The sequence below is a fragment of the Brugia malayi genome (assembly GCF_000002995.4).
Source record: "Brugia malayi strain FR3 genome assembly, contig: Bm_v4_Chr3_scaffold_001, whole genome shotgun sequence".
Taxonomy (NCBI): Eukaryota; Metazoa; Nematoda; class Chromadorea; order Rhabditida; family Onchocercidae; genus Brugia; species Brugia malayi.
In genome coordinates, this window is record NW_025062477.1 from 5,735,457 (window position 1) to 5,754,742 (window position 19,286).

General features: G+C 26.1%; 4 protein-coding genes across 4 annotated transcripts, besides 2 other annotated features; 3 read left to right on the forward strand and 1 right to left on the reverse strand.

Annotated features, from left to right (window-relative positions):
* Nucleotides 1–17: 17 nt before the first annotated feature.
* Nucleotides 18–4,212, forward strand: Bm2997 (Uncharacterized protein; the record flags this gene model as incomplete). The annotated part of the gene is made up of 10 exons (XM_043080095.1): nt 18–124; nt 465–645; nt 808–891; nt 1,016–1,200; nt 1,675–1,871; nt 1,991–2,112; nt 2,356–2,729; nt 3,098–3,248; nt 3,604–3,762; nt 4,123–4,212. 10 exons carry the CDS (start codon nt 18–20, stop codon nt 4,210–4,212), a joined length of 1,650 nt encoding a protein of 549 aa, XP_042936029.1.
* A 793-nt stretch (nt 4,213–5,005) lies between these two features.
* Nucleotides 5,006–12,803, forward strand: Bm17637 (Uncharacterized protein; the record flags this gene model as incomplete). Its single annotated transcript, XM_043080096.1, has 17 exons — nt 5,006–5,077; nt 5,543–5,609; nt 5,767–5,903; nt 6,260–6,415; nt 7,103–7,279; nt 7,886–7,956; nt 8,217–8,355; nt 8,677–8,822; nt 9,057–9,144; nt 9,433–9,682; nt 10,059–10,177; nt 10,554–10,684; nt 11,055–11,188; nt 11,370–11,437; nt 11,859–11,906; nt 12,132–12,236; nt 12,693–12,803. The coding sequence occupies 17 exons, from the start codon at nt 5,006–5,008 to the stop codon at nt 12,801–12,803; spliced, it is 2,019 nt and encodes a 672-aa protein (XP_042936030.1).
* Nucleotides 12,804–13,658: 855 nt separating this feature from the next.
* Bma-cpl-1.1 (Papain family cysteine protease containing protein) lies at nt 13,659–16,537 on the reverse strand (the record flags this gene model as incomplete). The annotated part of the gene is made up of 8 exons (XM_043080097.1): nt 13,659–13,773; nt 13,858–13,987; nt 14,312–14,537; nt 14,808–14,969; nt 15,153–15,308; nt 15,768–15,910; nt 16,041–16,126; nt 16,440–16,537. The coding sequence occupies 8 exons, from the start codon at nt 16,535–16,537 to the stop codon at nt 13,659–13,661; spliced, it is 1,116 nt and encodes a 371-aa protein (XP_042936031.1).
* A 1,967-nt stretch (nt 16,538–18,504) lies between these two features.
* Nucleotides 18,505–19,265, forward strand: Bm1005 (Uncharacterized protein; the record flags this gene model as incomplete). The annotated part of the gene is made up of 3 exons (XM_043080098.1): nt 18,505–18,612; nt 18,713–18,860; nt 19,258–19,265. 3 exons carry the CDS (start codon nt 18,505–18,507, stop codon nt 19,263–19,265), a joined length of 264 nt encoding a protein of 87 aa, XP_042936032.1.
* Nucleotides 18,806–18,860: a sequence feature (Short protein (BM_BM1005, VIO95959.1) was converted to a misc_feature.).
* Nucleotides 19,258–19,265: a sequence feature (Short protein (BM_BM1005, VIO95959.1) was converted to a misc_feature.).
* Nucleotides 19,266–19,286: the final 21 nt, after the last annotated feature.

The window sequence follows — 19,286 nt, forward strand, 5'->3', positions numbered from 1 at the left end:
TTGACGAACTAAGAAATATGGTTGGTCGTTCAACATTACGTAATCGTCACCATGCTAGTAGATCTTTTGCTTCTGCTACGTCATCTACGCCTAGTACTCTTGCACGCGTCGATGCTAGAAAAAGGTATGGACTATTTTCATTTAATTTAAACGTTCAGTTAAATAAATTAGAGAATAAATTTTACGAGATATGCTAGATAACTTAGCTTTGTAAGAGAATATGAATTGATGGAGAATTTTAGCTGGATTCATCTTTGATAATAAAAGTTTTTAGAAAGAAGCTAATACCACCAGTACTAAAATTATAATTAGATTTGCATTACAGTTTATAAGTAAATAAAATATCAATTAAATTTCTACAGTTTGTTTACCGTAAAGTTTTTCAAGCTTCTCGTTAATTATTATCAGTAATAATAACTTCTTATCTATTTAAATATAAGTAAATGATAAGAATTCATTTGCAGAAATGAAGTATATGGTAGAGCCCAAATTCATCCAATTTGGCCAGAAATGCCTCAAGGACAAGGTGAATTATTCTTTGAATGTACGCTATTCCTTTATTCCGTATTAGCACTCTTCTTACAATATCTCAATTTGTACAAGACAATGTGGTGGTTACCAAAATCATATTGGCATTATTCATTGGTAACTTTTTTATAAATGTTTTATTACTTATTTTGTTTATTCCTAATAATTAATTAAACTTGTTGCTTATTGCTAATTATATTTATGATACAGAAAAAATACAAAGTGCGAGCATATTGCTTGATTAATTCTTTTTTTAACTTTTAATTTTATTTATTTCAGAAATTTCATTTAATTAATCCATATCTGCTATCATGTGTTGGTCTTTTACTTGGTGTACGAGTGACAAAATGCTTTTGGAAAACGGTAAATACAAATGACTTTGTTTGTTTGTTTCTTTTCTTTTTTTCCTTTTGCTTTAATAATTTTTGAAATAAAAATAATTAATTGTAAGTTTTTTTTAACTTAATTTAATAAAATCTTGGTTTAGATAACCGAATTAGCATCAAATGCTCGACAAGATGCATCAAAAACTCAGTGTTTGTTATGGGATATCATTGAGTGGGCGGCTGTTAAAACACCAATGTTTACAATGGTTGCTACATCATTTTTATTCAGTTTTTCACGTGTTTATTTTGATTTCCCCTTCAAATCATTGCTGTACTTTGGACATCCGTAAGTTTGTCATTAAAATTGAAATATACTTTTTTTAAAAAGCGAGTTGATAGAAATTATCAATAGATATCAAAAAATAATTTGAATGGGAAGAATTAGATATATAAAAAGCATTAGCAAAAATTATAAATAATATGGCAATTTTAATTTTTGGAAATGAATATTAAACGAAAGTGAATATATTTAATGCTTCAATATTTTTGAAAATCCTTCTTAATAGTTTGCACAGAAATATTGAGATGATTTTCTCTTTATTCCAATTAGAAGTATAAATTTCATCTCAAATGAAATTTAAATTGCATTTTCACTTTTTGAATGTAGTTTATTAAAAAAATAAAATAAAATAAACAATGGTAGTTTTAAATTTTTTTTTTTGTTTTTTTTTTGTTATCCGTAGTATCAGCCAATATCAACAGCTAATTTGATTCGTATTATAATTTGCAGTTTAATCTTCAATTACAAATTAATTTCTAGGATTCTTTTCTTCGTTTATTTATTCCATGATACCATATCATATAAAATACGCTGTTGTGTTACAAAGTTATGGTTTATTCTTAATGGACAATCATTATCAGAAATATCGAAAGTAAATGCTACCTATCGTAATATTATGCCTCCACCAGTGCTTATTGATGTTGATAGTGTTGTGCATATGTGTAGCACTAATCCACGTATGTAATGATTTTTTTTTTTTCTTTTTCCATGTCATTTATAAAAGTTATGAATTTTATTTGTTTCTTTTTTCAAAAAAAAAAAATAATAATAATAAAATGACTTATAAAATTTTCAGTACAAATACGTGAAGAAGTTTCTGTTTTGATGAAAGATTTTAATCTACGGATCAAACATTGCTTCTTTTCTGGCTTAACAACGGCATATCTTTCAATTTTTATTCCATGTGTATTTACACCTGTAAAATTTTGTTATTGTCATTTTTTTTTTTTTCATTTATAGATTTATACGGATTTGTTTTCTCAAGAATAGTCTTTTTAAAAATAATTGGTTGATAATGGTATATATCTTTTTTTTTTTTTAAACAAAAAGCATGAAATTAATAATTAGTAATTTATAATGTTTGTAACTTTTTATAGTTTTATTTCTTATTAATTTTTGAAAATTACAATTTGATAGATTTTCAAATTGCAATAATTTTAGCAACGATCACCATCTGGTTTACCACAACTAATGTATATTGATATTTTTTGGATTATGGAATTATTTTGTGTTGTATTTTTAACATCTTTTTCACTTTATGCAACCTATTTACTACCATTACAATACTGTGATTTAATACATCGTTGTGCAGCACATCTTGGAAAATGGGAACGATTAGATCGATTAACGATAGCTACAATTAATAGTAATAGTAATTGTTACTATAATAGTAATAATATTAATGGAATTAATTGTAGCAGTAGTAATAGTAGTAGCAATAGTAGTAGTAGTAGTAGTAGTGGTGTTATTGGTGGTGGCGATGGTAGTTTGACATCAACAACGATTTCTACCACAACAAATGCTACATCTGCAGAGTAAGTGTGTAATTTATTTAGTTTTTTTTATTCTAATCATTAAATTCAAAAGAATTAATCAGTTCCTAATTAGTAAATAAATTAAATGAAATGATTTTAAAGTAGAATTGATTGGTAAATATATTATTATTATTAGAGGGTTTTTTATAATGATTGATGATTGATTAATTTATAGCTTCCAAATTTTCAGCAATTCATTGCAGACTTTAAATAAAATTGTTTATTCCTTCTTTTTTCACTTTTTGGTAGTAAAATTTAATGTAATAATATTTAAAAAGAAAGTTTCTTTTGGAGTAGAAAAAAATAGGAACAAAATTAAATATTTCAAGAAAGTTTTTAAAATGGTATTATAGCAATTAAATCTTTAGGGTTAATGTTTGCAGTTGGTCTGAGAATGATGATCTTTATGCACATGGTTCTATTGTTCGTCATCATGGACAGCTTTACAAAGCTGTTTCTAAAATTGGTACATTAGGTGTAGCTGCTGAACCTGGAGATTCGGATCATTCTCGCTTTTATGTGAGTTTATTTTGCTAAGCAAAAAAAAGTTAATTTGAATATTGAAATAACTTTGGTAAAATTTATTTTGTCATGTTCTTACGATATAATATCTCAGTTGTATATGCAGAAGTTGTATAGTAGAAGCTTTGTTAATTAACTTTTGTTTGTGCAGCAGATAGCAATGATCAAATAGTTTCAATCACTAACAAATGTTAAAAATAGAATACTTTAATTTCTTTAATATCATAAAACTTTTTGAGATGTTATTACCGGAGCATTTATAAGATGGATCGTGTATAAAAATTATTTTACTATCAAATTGATAAACGATATAGATTAAAAATCTAAGTTTGTAATTTCTTTCTATATTCAGCGAATTGGTGGTGATCCGATTACTTTGACTAGTACAATGGTAATTTTTCAAGTTATTCTAATTGGTATCCAATTTTGGATGCTGATACTGACAACAGATTGGCAACATATTGTTACTCTCGTACTACTTATATTTGCAAATTATCTCTTACTAGCAAAGGTTACTTTGGAAACTAATTTTTTTTTTTTTTGTTTTTTTGTTACTTTGAAAACTAATGTCTATGATCATAATTGCTTAATTGTGATATCTTTCCTCCTGACAACTATTTGATGATATGATACGAAATAAAGTAGTACTAGATACATTATTAGAATAGTCATTATCAGACAAGTGTATCGAATATTCTAGTTAACTTATTTCACTGTGTGAATGCAATATGAAATATGGTTTAGTCATTTCAAATTATAAATAAATTTCGAATTCAGTAACTCAAATTTTCTGTCAGTTAAATTTTATGTTGGCTATAATCTGTTTATTAGAATTATTTTTGCTTTTCCTTATTTAATTGGAACTTTTTAGACATTTAAAGATCGTGTAATTATTGGAAGAATTTATAAGCCTTCGCCTGAAGATCTACAATTAATTAAGCAGATGCAACAATATGAATAACAGAAAATATCCACAGTGATTTACTTCAAACTGTTATTTATAAGTAATGATAATGCTGAAAGTATGTCTTCCTTATTTGTACACTTATTGTAATGATAACGTGTGATATTTTCTACGAGTTTGAATATTTTAATTTATGCAAGTGTGCTTTATATCCATATGATGTTAAAAGAATTAGTATAAATTGTTCATATATGTAGTGTATTCTGAGTGATTTCGCATGTTTTACTTATTGTTTTATGCCAGTTACTGTTTCCTTTCCTTAAGTAAGTTTTTAAAAAAATTCTAGCAATCTTAGCAAAATTTGTAGTCGATGATAAATTATTATGAGATTTGAAGATTGATTTTAGTTGCTAGATTGGTCATTCCATTTAGCATTTTACTATATATGGAAAGGGTGATAGTTTTGGATATTGTCAAATATGCTAGTTAAATTACTCTTAAATATACCAGTTACGCTAGTTAGTTACTCTTGGATTTGGTTTCGATATCACAACTATTTGTAGATAGCTATTACATTTTTTTTAGTAGCAACTAAACTTTGAAAGTAAGTCATTGAGCAAGCAGGTGAGTAGTTTTCCGGTAAATAATTTGAAGCAAAATTCGAAAATGATGCAGAAATAGTCAATATGGCGGGAGAATTTATTCTCCAGATGGATGTAGTATGGGAAATAATCATTTTCCGGTCATATAATTTTTCTCTTTCTTTTTTTCTTTTATTCCTTAAAAGAAAAGAAAGAAAGAATTAAATGAGTAGAAAATTATGCCTTAATTTTTTTAGGTCTTTACAAACATGAAACAATACAAGTATGTTTCACTTGCGGAGTTGGATGAATTATCAGATACAACTAACGAGAATTTCAAGGTAAATTTTATGACGACATAATTTTCAACAGTGCTTGATGCAGAAATAGTCAAATGATTAATAGGAAAATAAAATGATAAGTGATTAGTGATAAAAGAATGCTTATAAGTACATTTTCATTTATTGTTCAACCAAAAAAGAAGAATGAAGAATTTTATGTCTAAAAGAATTTCTAAAGTGTTGTAAAGTAATCCAGAAATTGTTTTATTTATGCGGTCGATCAATGGTTGATTGTTAAGCTGTTATAATTGATCATATCAGAGACTTTTATCTGAAATATAACATAAATTGTATGATAAGGAACAAAAGTATTTGTTAGTAATTATATAAATAAAAGTGAACATATAAATTTAAATGAATATATGAATTTAAGTGAAAACGAATATATAAGTTTAAAGGGATATATTTAAAAGTCTTTATCGTTTTAATATTTGAAGAAAGAAATATTTAAACTGTTTGTTGTAGGTTAACATATATGCACTTGTAGTCGATGTGAAAATACGTTCACAACCAACAAGCGCGTCAGAAGATAGTAAGATCGTTTATATTTTCATTATTTATTTTGAAATGTGTAAGACAAAAGAAAAGAAAAAAGCTTTGCAATTATAGTTATAATTAAATTATTTGTCGTAATTACAACAGTTTTATTGATGAAAATTAATTAAGAATTTTTATTTTTATTCGTTCAGCTCCTGTTATTACGCAATTGGAATTACGTGATCGTAGCTCGGATATCAGTACAACTTGTGTCATTTATAGTGATTCAGTAGAAGGTTTCTCGGATCAGATACAAAATGGTCAAATCATTCGAATGCATCGTGCAAAAGTGCTGCATTTATCGATCTTATTAATTAATATGAATTAAATTAACTTTGGGATATTTTATTTCTTAATATTGTTTTTGATCTTATTCATTTTGAATATTTTTTAATTCCTTATTTCTCCGTAATTCTGTTTCCATAACTTTTAAAGTGGGATAGTTTTGCAATGTTTATTTTATATTTTTATTTTCATTTGTCATCGTTCAATACTTTCTCGGAAATACCTAGTTCTCTACAATTATGCTATTATTGAATCAATATTAGGTACTAAAAGGATAAATAGTTCTAATGGTACTTCTGATGTGAACTAGTTATCATTAGAGAATTTTATCAGTGCTCATTATCTTTAAATCTATTTCAGATCAAAAAAAATACAGATGGAAAGTTAGTTGTCTATGGAAAGCTTAAAGTGACCGGTTTTGCTGTTCTTCTCTTCAGTGGAGAGCTTGGCGATACTTTTGCTCCTGTCTATCAGTCATCAGCAACGTTTACTTTAGTATCAAATTACGAAGAGATGGTTGGTTTGATAATTTTAAAATCACTGTTGTTCAGCGCAAAGAAATATTTGGTAAATGTTTTATTAATTGACATTATAAGACATTTCTTAAAGATTAAGAATAGAACCGATTGTTAGTTTGTTTTCATTGAGAAAAATTGTGGAATTAATTGAGATTACTGTTTGATAATGATTTGATAAAATATAAGCTAAATTCAAATGGACTAATTTTTGGAAGTGATCAAGAAGAAGAAGAAGCATTTCTGACCCTTTATATAGCTAAACAATAAAGCGTAATTCTTTTGTATGACAGATGATGCTAACTGAACGGAGAGAAGTATGTGAAAGAATAGTTGTTTATAATAATTTAACTATTAAATATAAGCTTAATTATCAAATCGAAATTAATTAAGGTATACTCCGGATGAAGTAATCTTTATAATTTAAACTTCTATATCTTAAAGTTATTTAGTCATTCCAAGATATTTTCACAGTACAAAAGTACCTTTTTATTTCGACATAATTTGTAAAAAAAACATTTCGGTTTCTTCGATAAGATCCAAGACTCTTTTGAATTGATCTATAAAAGTAAAAATATCATATAAATTTTAATAATATTTTGAATTACATTTAAATCCGTCAATCAAATGATGTACTGTTGAAGGTAGCAATAGAGAAGATAAAGAAATAGAGATGCCTTTGTTTCAGATAAGTTCGTTGCGGATGTTATCAGTAAGTAACCAACTGATGACAATACCAATAGCACCGCTGAATTCAAATTTAGGACATATCAATGAGGGGGAAATAAATGAAATAATTAAAAATGTGAACGTTCTTCGCTTGAATGAGCTTGTTTTGGGTGGTTATGGTGATATTGTCGTCCAGGTAATTTTTACTGACAGTTTTAATATTTAAAAATAACTTTTGTTCATCCTTTAAACTGCTGGAAAAAAAAAAGAATGACAAACAGAGGTGTCGTAGAATGTATTGACTGCCAGATATTTTATTTTGCCTCAAACTTGGGTAATTAAACCAACAAATCAACATTATAACAACGAGTAACGAAAGATATGATATAATTATAAAACATTAAAATGATATCAAAAACCACTCCAAAATGTAGAACGAATAACTGTAATGGAGGTGGTTGGTTTATAAAGAGAAACTGAACTGACCAGATATTTGGCAGAGGGCATTTAACTGATGTGAAACAAAGATTGCTAACAAAGAGTTTTTTATTGTGTGAGAAAAAGGAATTAGCATAATGGCTTAAATGATCTACACATAGATTAGTTATAAATGCGAATTTCGCATTTGGACAATGAGTTATCAGACATTTGTCAAAAGTATTAGAATTTGAATGCAGTTGAAATGTATCGTTTTTTACGACAAGAGGAATATAAATATTGCATTATTCTTCTCCATCTTATCTCGTATTAAAATGCAAACATTTTAATCGTACACATCTTTTGGTAATTTATTTATTTTCAGGCAGTATCTCTATTTATTGATGATCGAAACTGTGTGATATTGCGTTGTTGGGATACCACTTTACCATCAAAGTATTATTCCATTGATAACAAATTTTTTATAGAAATACGAAAACTAAAATATTAAATACATAGTATTTGTTAATAATATAATAGTTACATTTGCTATAGAGAATCATTCAAATGTTACATTACTGAATTTTATTATCAGATTATGAAGTTGGAATTTTAATTTATATATATTATTATTCAATCATTCTTGCCACTTTAATTTACATACATTATTCAATCATATGCATAGTTAAGTTGTTATAAAATTAAAATGATTGAAGGAAAATATTTATGTTTAATGATGATGTGATTACCGAAGTAATATATCAAGATGAAAAAATGGAAATGATACCGATAGACTATTGTTGTGATATAGTGTTATATGAAGAGCATGCTAATTTCGCTCGAAATAGTGTAAAGGTAACAAATTAAAGTGTTTATTTATGCATGATTTCAACGAATAAACAAAACAGAATAATAAGTAGATTGGTTTTACCTTAAATTATTAATCAGCATTTTTTTTTCACTATCTTCATATGATTAACTTTAATTATAAAGTCTTTGATGTGTTGTTGCTTAAGTAATCACAAAAGTTTCTTAAATTTATACCGAGAGAATTTTGTTTATGAGCAAATAATGAAGTATACTTGTAATGTTCGGTGATAATTTTTTTTTTTTTTTTTATGAAAATTGAAATTCTGACAAATAATTTTCTACTTTTTTATTGTTGCATATTGATAGTGTGGTGATGTCCTACTGCTTATCAACACTCATTTATACTACTCAAAGGATAATGTTACTCTAGTAATGCATAATGGTGGTCAACATTACAATAGGTCAATTGTCATTCTTGACGCTAATAGCAATTTGAAGCGTGACCTTTTGCGGTTGGTTAATTGTTTATTATCAAACTTAGAGATTTGTCTTGTAAATATGTCTAAGACTGTTAGCTCCTTTTTAGTGTTAATCAGTTCAATTTAACGATTTTTTTTCTCTTCTTTTAAGTAAAGTTCAAAAAAGAAATTCTTTTTGAGCCATATTTCTACATTAGCGAAAAATATGAAAAATATGGTAAATATTTAATGAAGATTTTTTCTATGTAACGGCAAAGCAATTTTTAGTAATATTGATGACTTCAATACACAAATTGATACTGAAGATAGAAGAAATGTCGAAGACATAGAACAACATCCATATACGAGCTTACAGGTAATTCTTGCCGTTTACTAAATTTATTTTTATGTCTTATATATATATAATTAGGGTATTTTTCATTTAATTTTTCAGGTTCAAATTAATATAAGTCTTGATTTCAATTTCAAATTATGAAAAGTTATTTCAATGTTGGCATTTCAATTTCTTTTACTACTATTATTGTTTTTATTATTATTATTATTGTTGTTATTGCTGCCATTATTGTTATTATTACTATTATTGTCAGTAATTATTGCTACTATTATTTTTATTTATTGATTTTTTAGAAACAAAAGTTTTTAGCAAGTCATTCCAACACCATCACTTGACGAATTGAATGATTTTGAGAATGAACAAAGAGAACTGTGGAAATATTGGGCTGGAGAACGAATGCGACAAATTCACGCTTTACAGTTAGCATGGATTTATGCTTATGCTTGCAAAAAAAAAGAGAATAAGAATGCGCAACTTCAGCGACCGTTTCATTTAGCAACGACGGCAGTGCAATTCATTGTTCAACAAACTCTTAAACGTCTTTTTAGATATAATAAAGGTAAATAGTTATTTCTTTTTAATAATAGTTAACAATTTTTTTTTTCATTTCTACTTAACTAGGATTAATAGGTTCCATTGTATTTAACACATATGAAATGAATTTTATTAGCATGCGTGATGCTATCACCGTTTCAATTATTAGAACTGATAATGGAATAGCATAGTGTATTGGTTGATTGAAAACTAAATAACAAATTATCGAAATAAACTTTATTCTTTCGGTTATGACGCACTCCATTTCGTATTGTAGCAAACTGTTGGAACTTAATCGAATTGTTAATTACTTTTTTTTTTTTAACTTGTTCCTTAATAGTTCGAAACCATTTAAATCACAAATATTAGTGCTAAAAAGTATTAATTAAAATGTTTTGAAGATCTCTTCGTAAATTTCACGAAGTTATCACGTAACCAACGGAATACCATACTTAAGAATTTCTTGCTGACATATATGGAGGGAGTATACGACGACGGAATAATTTTGAAGCTAACAAATGTAAGTGGTTTATATAAAATCATTGTAAGAGTATAAACACTATGATATTGTTTCTTATCCTTCTTCAGTGTTTTTCATCTCTTTCACATTCAGAATTATACGGCACCGAAATTTTGAATACCAATAATAATTTTTGTTGAAAGTTATACGATAGTTGATGAAATCCACTTTTTGTCTTATGTTGTGCTAATCGTCTTTTGCATTTCTCTCCATATAAATTCTATGTAGCTCAGGTGATTCTATAAAATGATTACAATAGCATTCTATCTACTGCACTGATATTTGTCTTCATTTTTTAATTATGCCATTTTTTTCATACATTTTATGCTTAATGATTTTTTTTTTTTTCAATTTTAATCTATTTTAGTCTGTTCAGGAAACAACTGGCGAAGATAAACAATCGGATAACAAAGATTTAAAAGTGATAGGGGATGAAAATTCAAGTGATGATTATGCATGGAATTTGTTGTGCAATTTATTGCCTGGAACAATTTTGAAGTTTTCAAGGTTCTGTTTGTTTTTTTTTTTTTTTTTATTTTTTTTTTTTATTATTTTTTTTTCTTTTTATTATATCGTTAATCAAATTTGTTGTTGAGTTTAATGAACTAATTCAATTAACTGGTTTTTAAAAATGTCTACATAGTTGTTAAAATTGATTATATTTATCGTGTAGTGGGAGTATTGAATGCATTTTATTAAATAATCATTTGTAATTTTTTGTCGTAAGCATGTTTTTTTTTTTCCTAGAGATATCATTTTGCGTATTTAAATAATAATATAAAGTGTAATATATTAAAGAGTACTAAAAGGGTTATGTAATTTTATTAATTTCATAGATATGAAAAAATATTTGGTTCATCTTTTAAAAAATTTTCAGTTGGCAAGTTACTTTCTCGTACAATGAAAAGACGAAGATATTGTTTGTATTGATATGTCATAGATGTAATCTGTGGTGCACAACATCAGCTAAAAATTTTGATATGACGCCATTATGTCCAGTTTGCTTTAAACGTACGCCAATTTTTCCAGTGCTATCTTTAATTTTTGATATTTATTTTAGCTATATGTTAAAGAATTCTGAAAGTATTGTTCTAATTTAAATGAATTACTATTCTATAACTATTATCGTGTACTGTTTCCATGTGTTCTCTATATACTAATAAGTGCAGAAACTTTTAAACATTTATTTCAGGTGGAATTACTGACTCTCATTTATTCCTTCAGTGCTACTTCCTTTTCAGTGGGATACCACGTACTGGGGTATGACATTTGAATTTGAATTAAAGAAAAAAAATCTTAAAAAGAGAGAGAGTAGGAAAGAACTGTGAGCATATTATTTAGAAGTGGTAATAGCTTAGTTGAAAAAATTGATGTGAAGTCGTCATTTTTGTATTTATTCCTTTAACACATTGTTCGCTTTCATATCATTGATAAATGAATTTATGAGGTTTATCGTTCAAGCTGACATCACTGTCCCAACATATAATGAAAAATTTTTAAAAAATTACATATTTTTTTTTTTTTGGCGGAAAAAATCTTTGTTTCATAAGAAATGTAGAAATTTTGAATTAACATTAGTTTCAAGAACAAATCATGTTCCTTCTAACTGAGCAAGCAAGTTGAATGAAATAATTTAAAGTGGAATCTGAATTGCACTTATATCAGAGTCATTTATCTTTAGGATGTTCAAAGCAAAAAGTATTATTTTCTGTTGCCGATTCAACTATTGGTAATAATTAATATTTTGACTTAATTTTTTATTGCAAGCGACCGTAATTAACAATTAAAATTTACTTAAAACGTTGTTCTCCAATTACTGTTTTCAAGGAATTCATGTAAACACATAGGAAGAAATTCTAGTTAATATAAAATTATTCATTTTCCAAAATTTTGGATTTCTTTGCATAACAAATATTACATTTGAGGACATTTCCTGAAATGACAGTCATTCCAGAATTTTTTTCTTGTTGATGTACCAGAGAGTCCGCTGAAAGCTGCTCGAAATTACAGAAAAGGTATCTCTAGCGATCAGAAAAAGGCTTTGACTGCATCAATTCAGGTCTACTACTATATTCCATTGTTCAAAGCTGATTTAAACTTTATTCATTTAAAGAAAAGTAGTTTAAGAAAATACTGTCATAAGGTGTTCAATAAAATTTAAATTGAACATTTTTTTTTTTTTTATTCATCAAACCTCAGTAATCGCTTTATATCAAAAAAATTTTTTTTTCTTTTTTGCATCTCATTTTTCTGTATATTCATTATTTCAAAGGAAAAATTCTGCAAAATTATTTCAGTATCGTTATATTGATTAAATAAATTGCATTAAATATTAAAGTTTGAAAACAAATTTCCTAAAAAAGTACAAATACATTTTGCAGTCGTCTTTCTGTCGACTTCTTTTTTTCGTTTTAAAATGTTCACTTGCGAGTTTTTTGGATGATACTTTTAAAAAGATTTAACTTTTTTTTTTTTTGATTTACTTAAATAATGAAAAATATGATGAATTTTTCAGGAAAAAATGTTGTCCAAATATTCCTTTGCTTTGAATGAAGTTATCGTTCGGATAATTAAGGCAGATGTAGCAATTCTTGAAGTTGGAAAACTTACATTTGCAGATCGATGAAATTGATCAAAAAATAGCATTGTTTTAGTCTCCTTTTGTTTTTAAAATTTTCCTTTTGGAATAAATTTCTGACTTGATTTCAAGTTTAAATTTCAATTACATTGTGTATTATTGCCAATTTTCGTTTTATTTTTGTTGCTACTTTGCAAAACTTGTCCATTTGTTTATTGTGAATATTACAAATCATTAATGAAATGGATTAATGTTGTAACCATTGTTCCAAAAATTGAAATTTTATTATTAATTGAATTTATAGAAGTAATTTATCATATGATATCAACTAAACTTTTCAACTATTATCAGTTATGATAACACATGAAATTTTGTAATTCTAGTCTTTCACATTTTATTGCCCATATAGCAATAGTTGAAAGAGAATTTTTTTTTTTTATATTTCTTGCTTTAAGGTGAACATCATATCTGATTATTCATTTCACTACAAAATTTCACTTTAAAATGACTGCAAATATTTGTTTTGATGTCTTGTTATCATGAAGTCGCTGAAAGGAAGAAAAGTTTTACAACTCCTATTACTGTTGACAAGAAATGTATGATCATTTATAGTATATGTTCTTTTTCCTTTTTTTTTTTTGTTTTCATTTCTGTAGAAAAAATTATGTTAGAAATATATGTTGCACGAATTCGTGCATGCATGCATGCATGCTTTTTTTGTCTTTAAATATTTTCAAGAGAAACCGTTTCTTCAAAATATTACAATTGATTGATATTCAAAAAATCTTCATATCTAATGTCTTATTTTAAAAAAGACAAAAAGGAAATAGTGCAATGCCCTTATTTTATAATTTTATACGGAATATAAAGCACACATCAATTTATCATAATTAAATTTGCTGATTAAATGATATCAGATGGTACTAATGGATAACAGGCATAAAATCCTATTCCGCACATATTTTCCTGGTTTCGAGCTAATTTAAGATATCCACCGATTCCCCAACGTTTACTCCAACTGAAATTTCCAAAATCGTATAAGAAAAAAGAATTATATATTTGACTAAATGCCAATTAACATTATTTTTCACAAATAACAGACCTATTCTTAAGAAGCCAATAGTCAACTGATTTTTTGGTTCCATTTTGAAGTTTCACTTCTTCCGTTCCATAGCCAACAGCAAGTAAAGCATGGCCCATTCTTGTTGTGCATTTCGAGGTTGAAAAAATACCTAAATTGTTTATCGTTATAAATCTTTTATCAAAAAGTAAACTTAAAACGATTGAATCTAAAACTTATTAATATGGATTATCTTAAATGATACATACATGCAAATTAGTTGGAATTTTTTTGATTTTTCTTTTCTTTTCTGAATGATAATTTTAAATATAATCTTATATAATTTTATTTGTATTTTTTTTTATTCGTATAATTTGTTAATAAATAATTTTGTTTACATAATTTGTGCTTAAAATATAATTTTATTTGAGAAAAAAAAAAAAAAAGAAATAATTGAAATATGTATTTCTGACATATTCTATCATATATTCCCTACCTCTTCTGTAAAATTTCATAAGTTTTGCATCAACGGCGACAGATATTGGTCCAATAGTTGCAATCGCTGCTTGCAATTGTAATTCATCACCTTCCGGTAATAATTTACCGGCATAAGCTGTTGTACCGCGGGTTGAATTTGAGTAACGACAGGTATTTTGATAACCCTGATAAGGATATGATTTCTCCGTATCAATCCCATCATTTTTTACTACATATTCAAAAGCCTAAAATAAAAGTTTCAATAATAATTAAAATGTATGGAAATGATGCTCATTTGAGTGACGCATTATTTTTTAAAATTTATCTATCGTTTTTTATTTACACTCTTTTAAAGCCAATTTTTTCTTTTTTTTTTTTTTAAATTACACAAATATGCCAAATATGCCATTCAATTGTTTTATAATTGATGTAAAGAATAAAATAGCATTGGAAGAGAAAAGTCTAATTAAAAAATATTTGAATAAAATGAAATAACATTGAAGAAATTAACTAACTTCCATCATTAGACCACCATCGCATCCATAATTACCGTAAGTGTCATCGCTACAGTCAAGAAGATTTTGCATCGAAAGTTCAACCAATTTACCTGTTTGTAAAAAATGTTGTCCTTCTAATGCGCCCACTGCGCTAAATGTCCAACAGCTTCCACAGTAACCCTTTAAAAATAAATAATTTAATTAGAATAAATAAAAGAGAAATGTAATACTTTTTTTTCTCAACTTTTTTCTTCCATTTTTTAGCTTTTAAAAGCTAAAAGATTTTTCCAGGAATTGTCGGCATTTTTTTTTTCTTTGTTAAAAAAATGCTAATTATTTTTTTAATCAGTAAATTCTACGTACCTGATCTTTTACTTTGGTTACAGCACCTGAAGTACGCCAATCAATACTTTTTGGTAGTGGTCCATTAATTTTCATGCGAATAGTATTTTTGAAGTTATTTTTTGAAGTTATCTTTCTTGATTGAAAGCCGTGAAGTTTACGAAATTCTTCAGGAAGCTTCAGATTTTACAAATTACATTAATTTTGTTCAAGAAGGTGAAAAAGAATTACAAAACAAATGGATAAAGCAAGAAGTATATAAAAATCAGTTATCCCTTTTCATATTTATTCTTAAATTAAATACATAATTAAAATTTAATGCTCTCATTATGTATTACTCTCTTAAATTAATACTTTTTAACTTGCTTGTATTATATCTATAATAATATAATAATTTTTTATAATAAAAATATATGGATATAATTGAATGAAACTAAATGATATAATAAGTAAATAATGTATAATTTAATGCTTACAAAGTGATCTTTATACGAATATATTTGAATGAAATTAAAAATTTCAAAAAGTGATAATCTATCTCATTCTTCTTTCTATTTCAAATGAGAATTAATGCTATATTAATTACTAAAAAATGATAATAAAGGAATAATAATTAATATTTGTAATCAAATTTACCATATCAGCTAAATGATTGATAGCTAATTCGTACGTTTCTTCATTACGTTCATAACGTTCATTATGTTTTTCAATTTCTTTCACATTTTTAAGATATGTCATAAATCGACGATGTTCCAAATTTATTTCTTCATCACGCTTATCTTTAATAGATTATATTAATTATATGCAATGTTAAGATTAATTAATGTATGAGAAATATTAACCTCTAAGGAAAAAGAAAAATATTAATACATTTTCTAATTTTAAAAATTTTATATTTATTAAACTTACTATATTTTCGCTTATAAAGTCTGTAGCTAGCATATTGTTTTATTAGACGCTTACTGCCTAATTTTTTTTCCATCAATTTGATATATCTAAAATAAAAAAATTATTTTTGTTTCAAATGTAATTTACTATTTATCACGTAATTTAATTTCATTTTCTTAAACATATATATATATATATATACGAACAAAATTGAAAATGTCAAAAATTTACAACCTACCACTTGCTTATTTCTATTTTAAGCAATAATTAAGACTATATGAATTGTTAAAAACTTAAACTTTTTTTAGATTACAACTTTAAGCAAAAAAATTTTTTAATGATTAATCATTAAAAAATATTCTTATATTTAGTAAACTGATTATTTTGTTTAAAAGTAGTAGAAATTACAATTATACTTACTTTGTATCATTTATCACCAAAAAAGGCTGAATGATTATAAAAAACGATGATAAAATGATGAGATGAAGAAGGATGAAGTAACTTTTCATTGCTATCATTTTTTTGATAATACTTTTTAGCTATTACTTCATTGCCTTTTTATACTAAAGAAATTACTGATAACAATGATATTAATATGTTGTCATATCATATGAAGAAACCCAATTTTGTTCTCTTCCTTTGACAATAATCATTTGTAATAGTTTAAGTGTCAAATATTAAAATCTGAATGTAAAGATGTAACTTTTACTTATAAGCTTCTCATCATTATAATACTTTGTAAATATTATAATATTGTCGTCATATTAATAAAAAACTTTTTTCCCTTTCTTTCAGTTTTCTATGCCTTCCGCTTTATTCATTTTTTTTTATTTTTGGTAAACATTTTGTAACAATTTGGGATTATATTAGCAAAAATTTACATCTTATAATACTTTTCTTTTCTTTTTGATTAAATATTAAAAATTGTTAAGCTTAACTGTAAAGATATAACTTTCATTTATAATCTTTTAACCATTATCATTATAACAGGTGTCAACGAAAAATTACTGATAATACCAATTACAATCTTTCCCTTATATTTTTTTTCTTTCCTACAATTAAATGTGCGATGACAAATAATTCCATTCCTTTTTCTCACCAATAAAAAAAGAAAAAAAAATTTGTCAACAAACGTTAGTTAGTTAGTTTGTTGACAAATTTTCATTTCAATTTTGCACATCAAATGCCCTTATCTCAATAATAACTTGTCATACATAATCAGTTTTAAAAATGGAACAGGGCGTATTGTAAAAGAAAAAATTACATTGATTCTTAAAAAAGAAAAAAGGAAAAAATCAATCTAAATTTCTTTGTAACTAATTACTCAAATCTATTTACTCATCAAAATAATTCATTTAAAATTCTTGATTCAAGGATTGTTATTAAATTAGATGATTAACAATATTATTATAAAATGATAGAATTTGGATAGTTTGTTAGTACGAAAGACTAAAAAATCATGCAAACAATTCTGCTTTATTGTTTTCCTTTTTTTTTTTTTTTGAATGACATACCCAGAAAAAAATATATATGAGGTTATCATTTAATATCAATAAATATGAAGGAAATTCTGAAATTTTGTGCAAATCAAATGGACATTACCGCCCAACAATAACACCGTAATATAAGTTCATTTTGTTTGTCAAAGAGTTTATTTTTTTTTTTTTTTTTCACTGAATTTAATTCATTGTAAATTTGTGGCACATCAGCTTAACTGAGGTCATATAATTTACTTTTTAAGAGATAATAATATCAGTGAATGAAAAATGATATTCATCATCCATTTTATTTAATTATCAAAAAATACTTTGGAGCGCTGTTAAAATCATCGACCAAACAAAACCAAAAATTCAATTTACAACTTTTTGAAAATTTCAAATGTGATGCATTCTTCACTTTAATGACTTGAAACATTTTTTTCAGGAATTATAAATTACGAGATTTTTTTCAATTTCCTTTTAATGCTTTTATAAAAACAAAAGAAACAAAAATTTCGTAAACATTGCAAAAATTTAGTCCAAATAATATTACAATTAAGCATTGAAAAGATATTTGGAAAAAAAAAACATTAATGCATTGTAGATAATATAACTAATCAGATATTATCATATTATTATCAATGTTAAGATACTGGTGATGTACGAAAAGAAAATATAATATATTATAGTAACATAAGTTATGCTGATTATCAGTACTATTTTCCCACTTATGCTAATTTCTTCGTCAAACACAATGTTAACACAAAGATTATTTAGTTAATAAGTTCTGCAACAAAATGGAATATTTACACAGTTAATCATAAATAATCGAGTTTTCTAACAAAATACTAATATTTGAACTTTATGCTAATTATTAATACTACTATTTTACCACTTCAATTCTTTGCCAAATATAATCCCATGTACCAATTTCTAGTAAAGTCGTACTCGAAACAGAAGGTTTTCATACTGGTCTCACCAGAAATATTCAAAAAGTCATCATTGTCATGCAGCGATTGGTCTGCGTTTTAGTAAAGTGGAAGAGGGATGAACAATTTCGTAGCGTCTATTTCTTTCCGTGTTGTTCCATCACATGTTGTCGTCGTTGTCTTCAAGTGGGCATTTTAAGTATTCCATTTCTAGTTTTCATGTTTTTCATTATTAGTTCCTGTAATGTGAGAATGCAGAAATTGATTGAATGGAAAAGGTTTGCAGCGGTTACGCACTGATTGCTACTGGATAGTTGTTTACAATCTCAATTTCCTGTCTAAGTCTAGCGAAAAGAAAAACGAATTAATTAATTGGCATATGTTAATTGATTGGGCCATAACAAGCTTCGATAGGTCGAACAAAGTTCTGGAAAGTATGTTTTTTGGAGTTTTCGTTGAAGATTTGCAGTGTATATTTTCACTGTCTCAGTATTTTCATCGCAATTAATTTTTCTTTACTGCTTTATATTATCTAGTGTTTCATAGATGTCACAGCTGTTCTAAAATTTCTTTTTTTCCAAGTGATTTTAATACGTTTTATGACGTGTTTTACTTTTTTCTAAAACTGTGGGACTTAAAGTCAGATGTCTCGGCTTACATTATTGCATCATTTAGTTTTCATTGAAATTTGATTATTTTCTGAATATAGTGGTTATGACCAAACAATTTGATTATGCTTTTCTTGATTCATGTATTGTAAATATATATATACAAAGTTAATAGTGATACAATAATCAAGTTTACGAAATTTCGACGTGATTCTCTTTCCAGTCGTTTAACACACATTTCAATTCACTTAC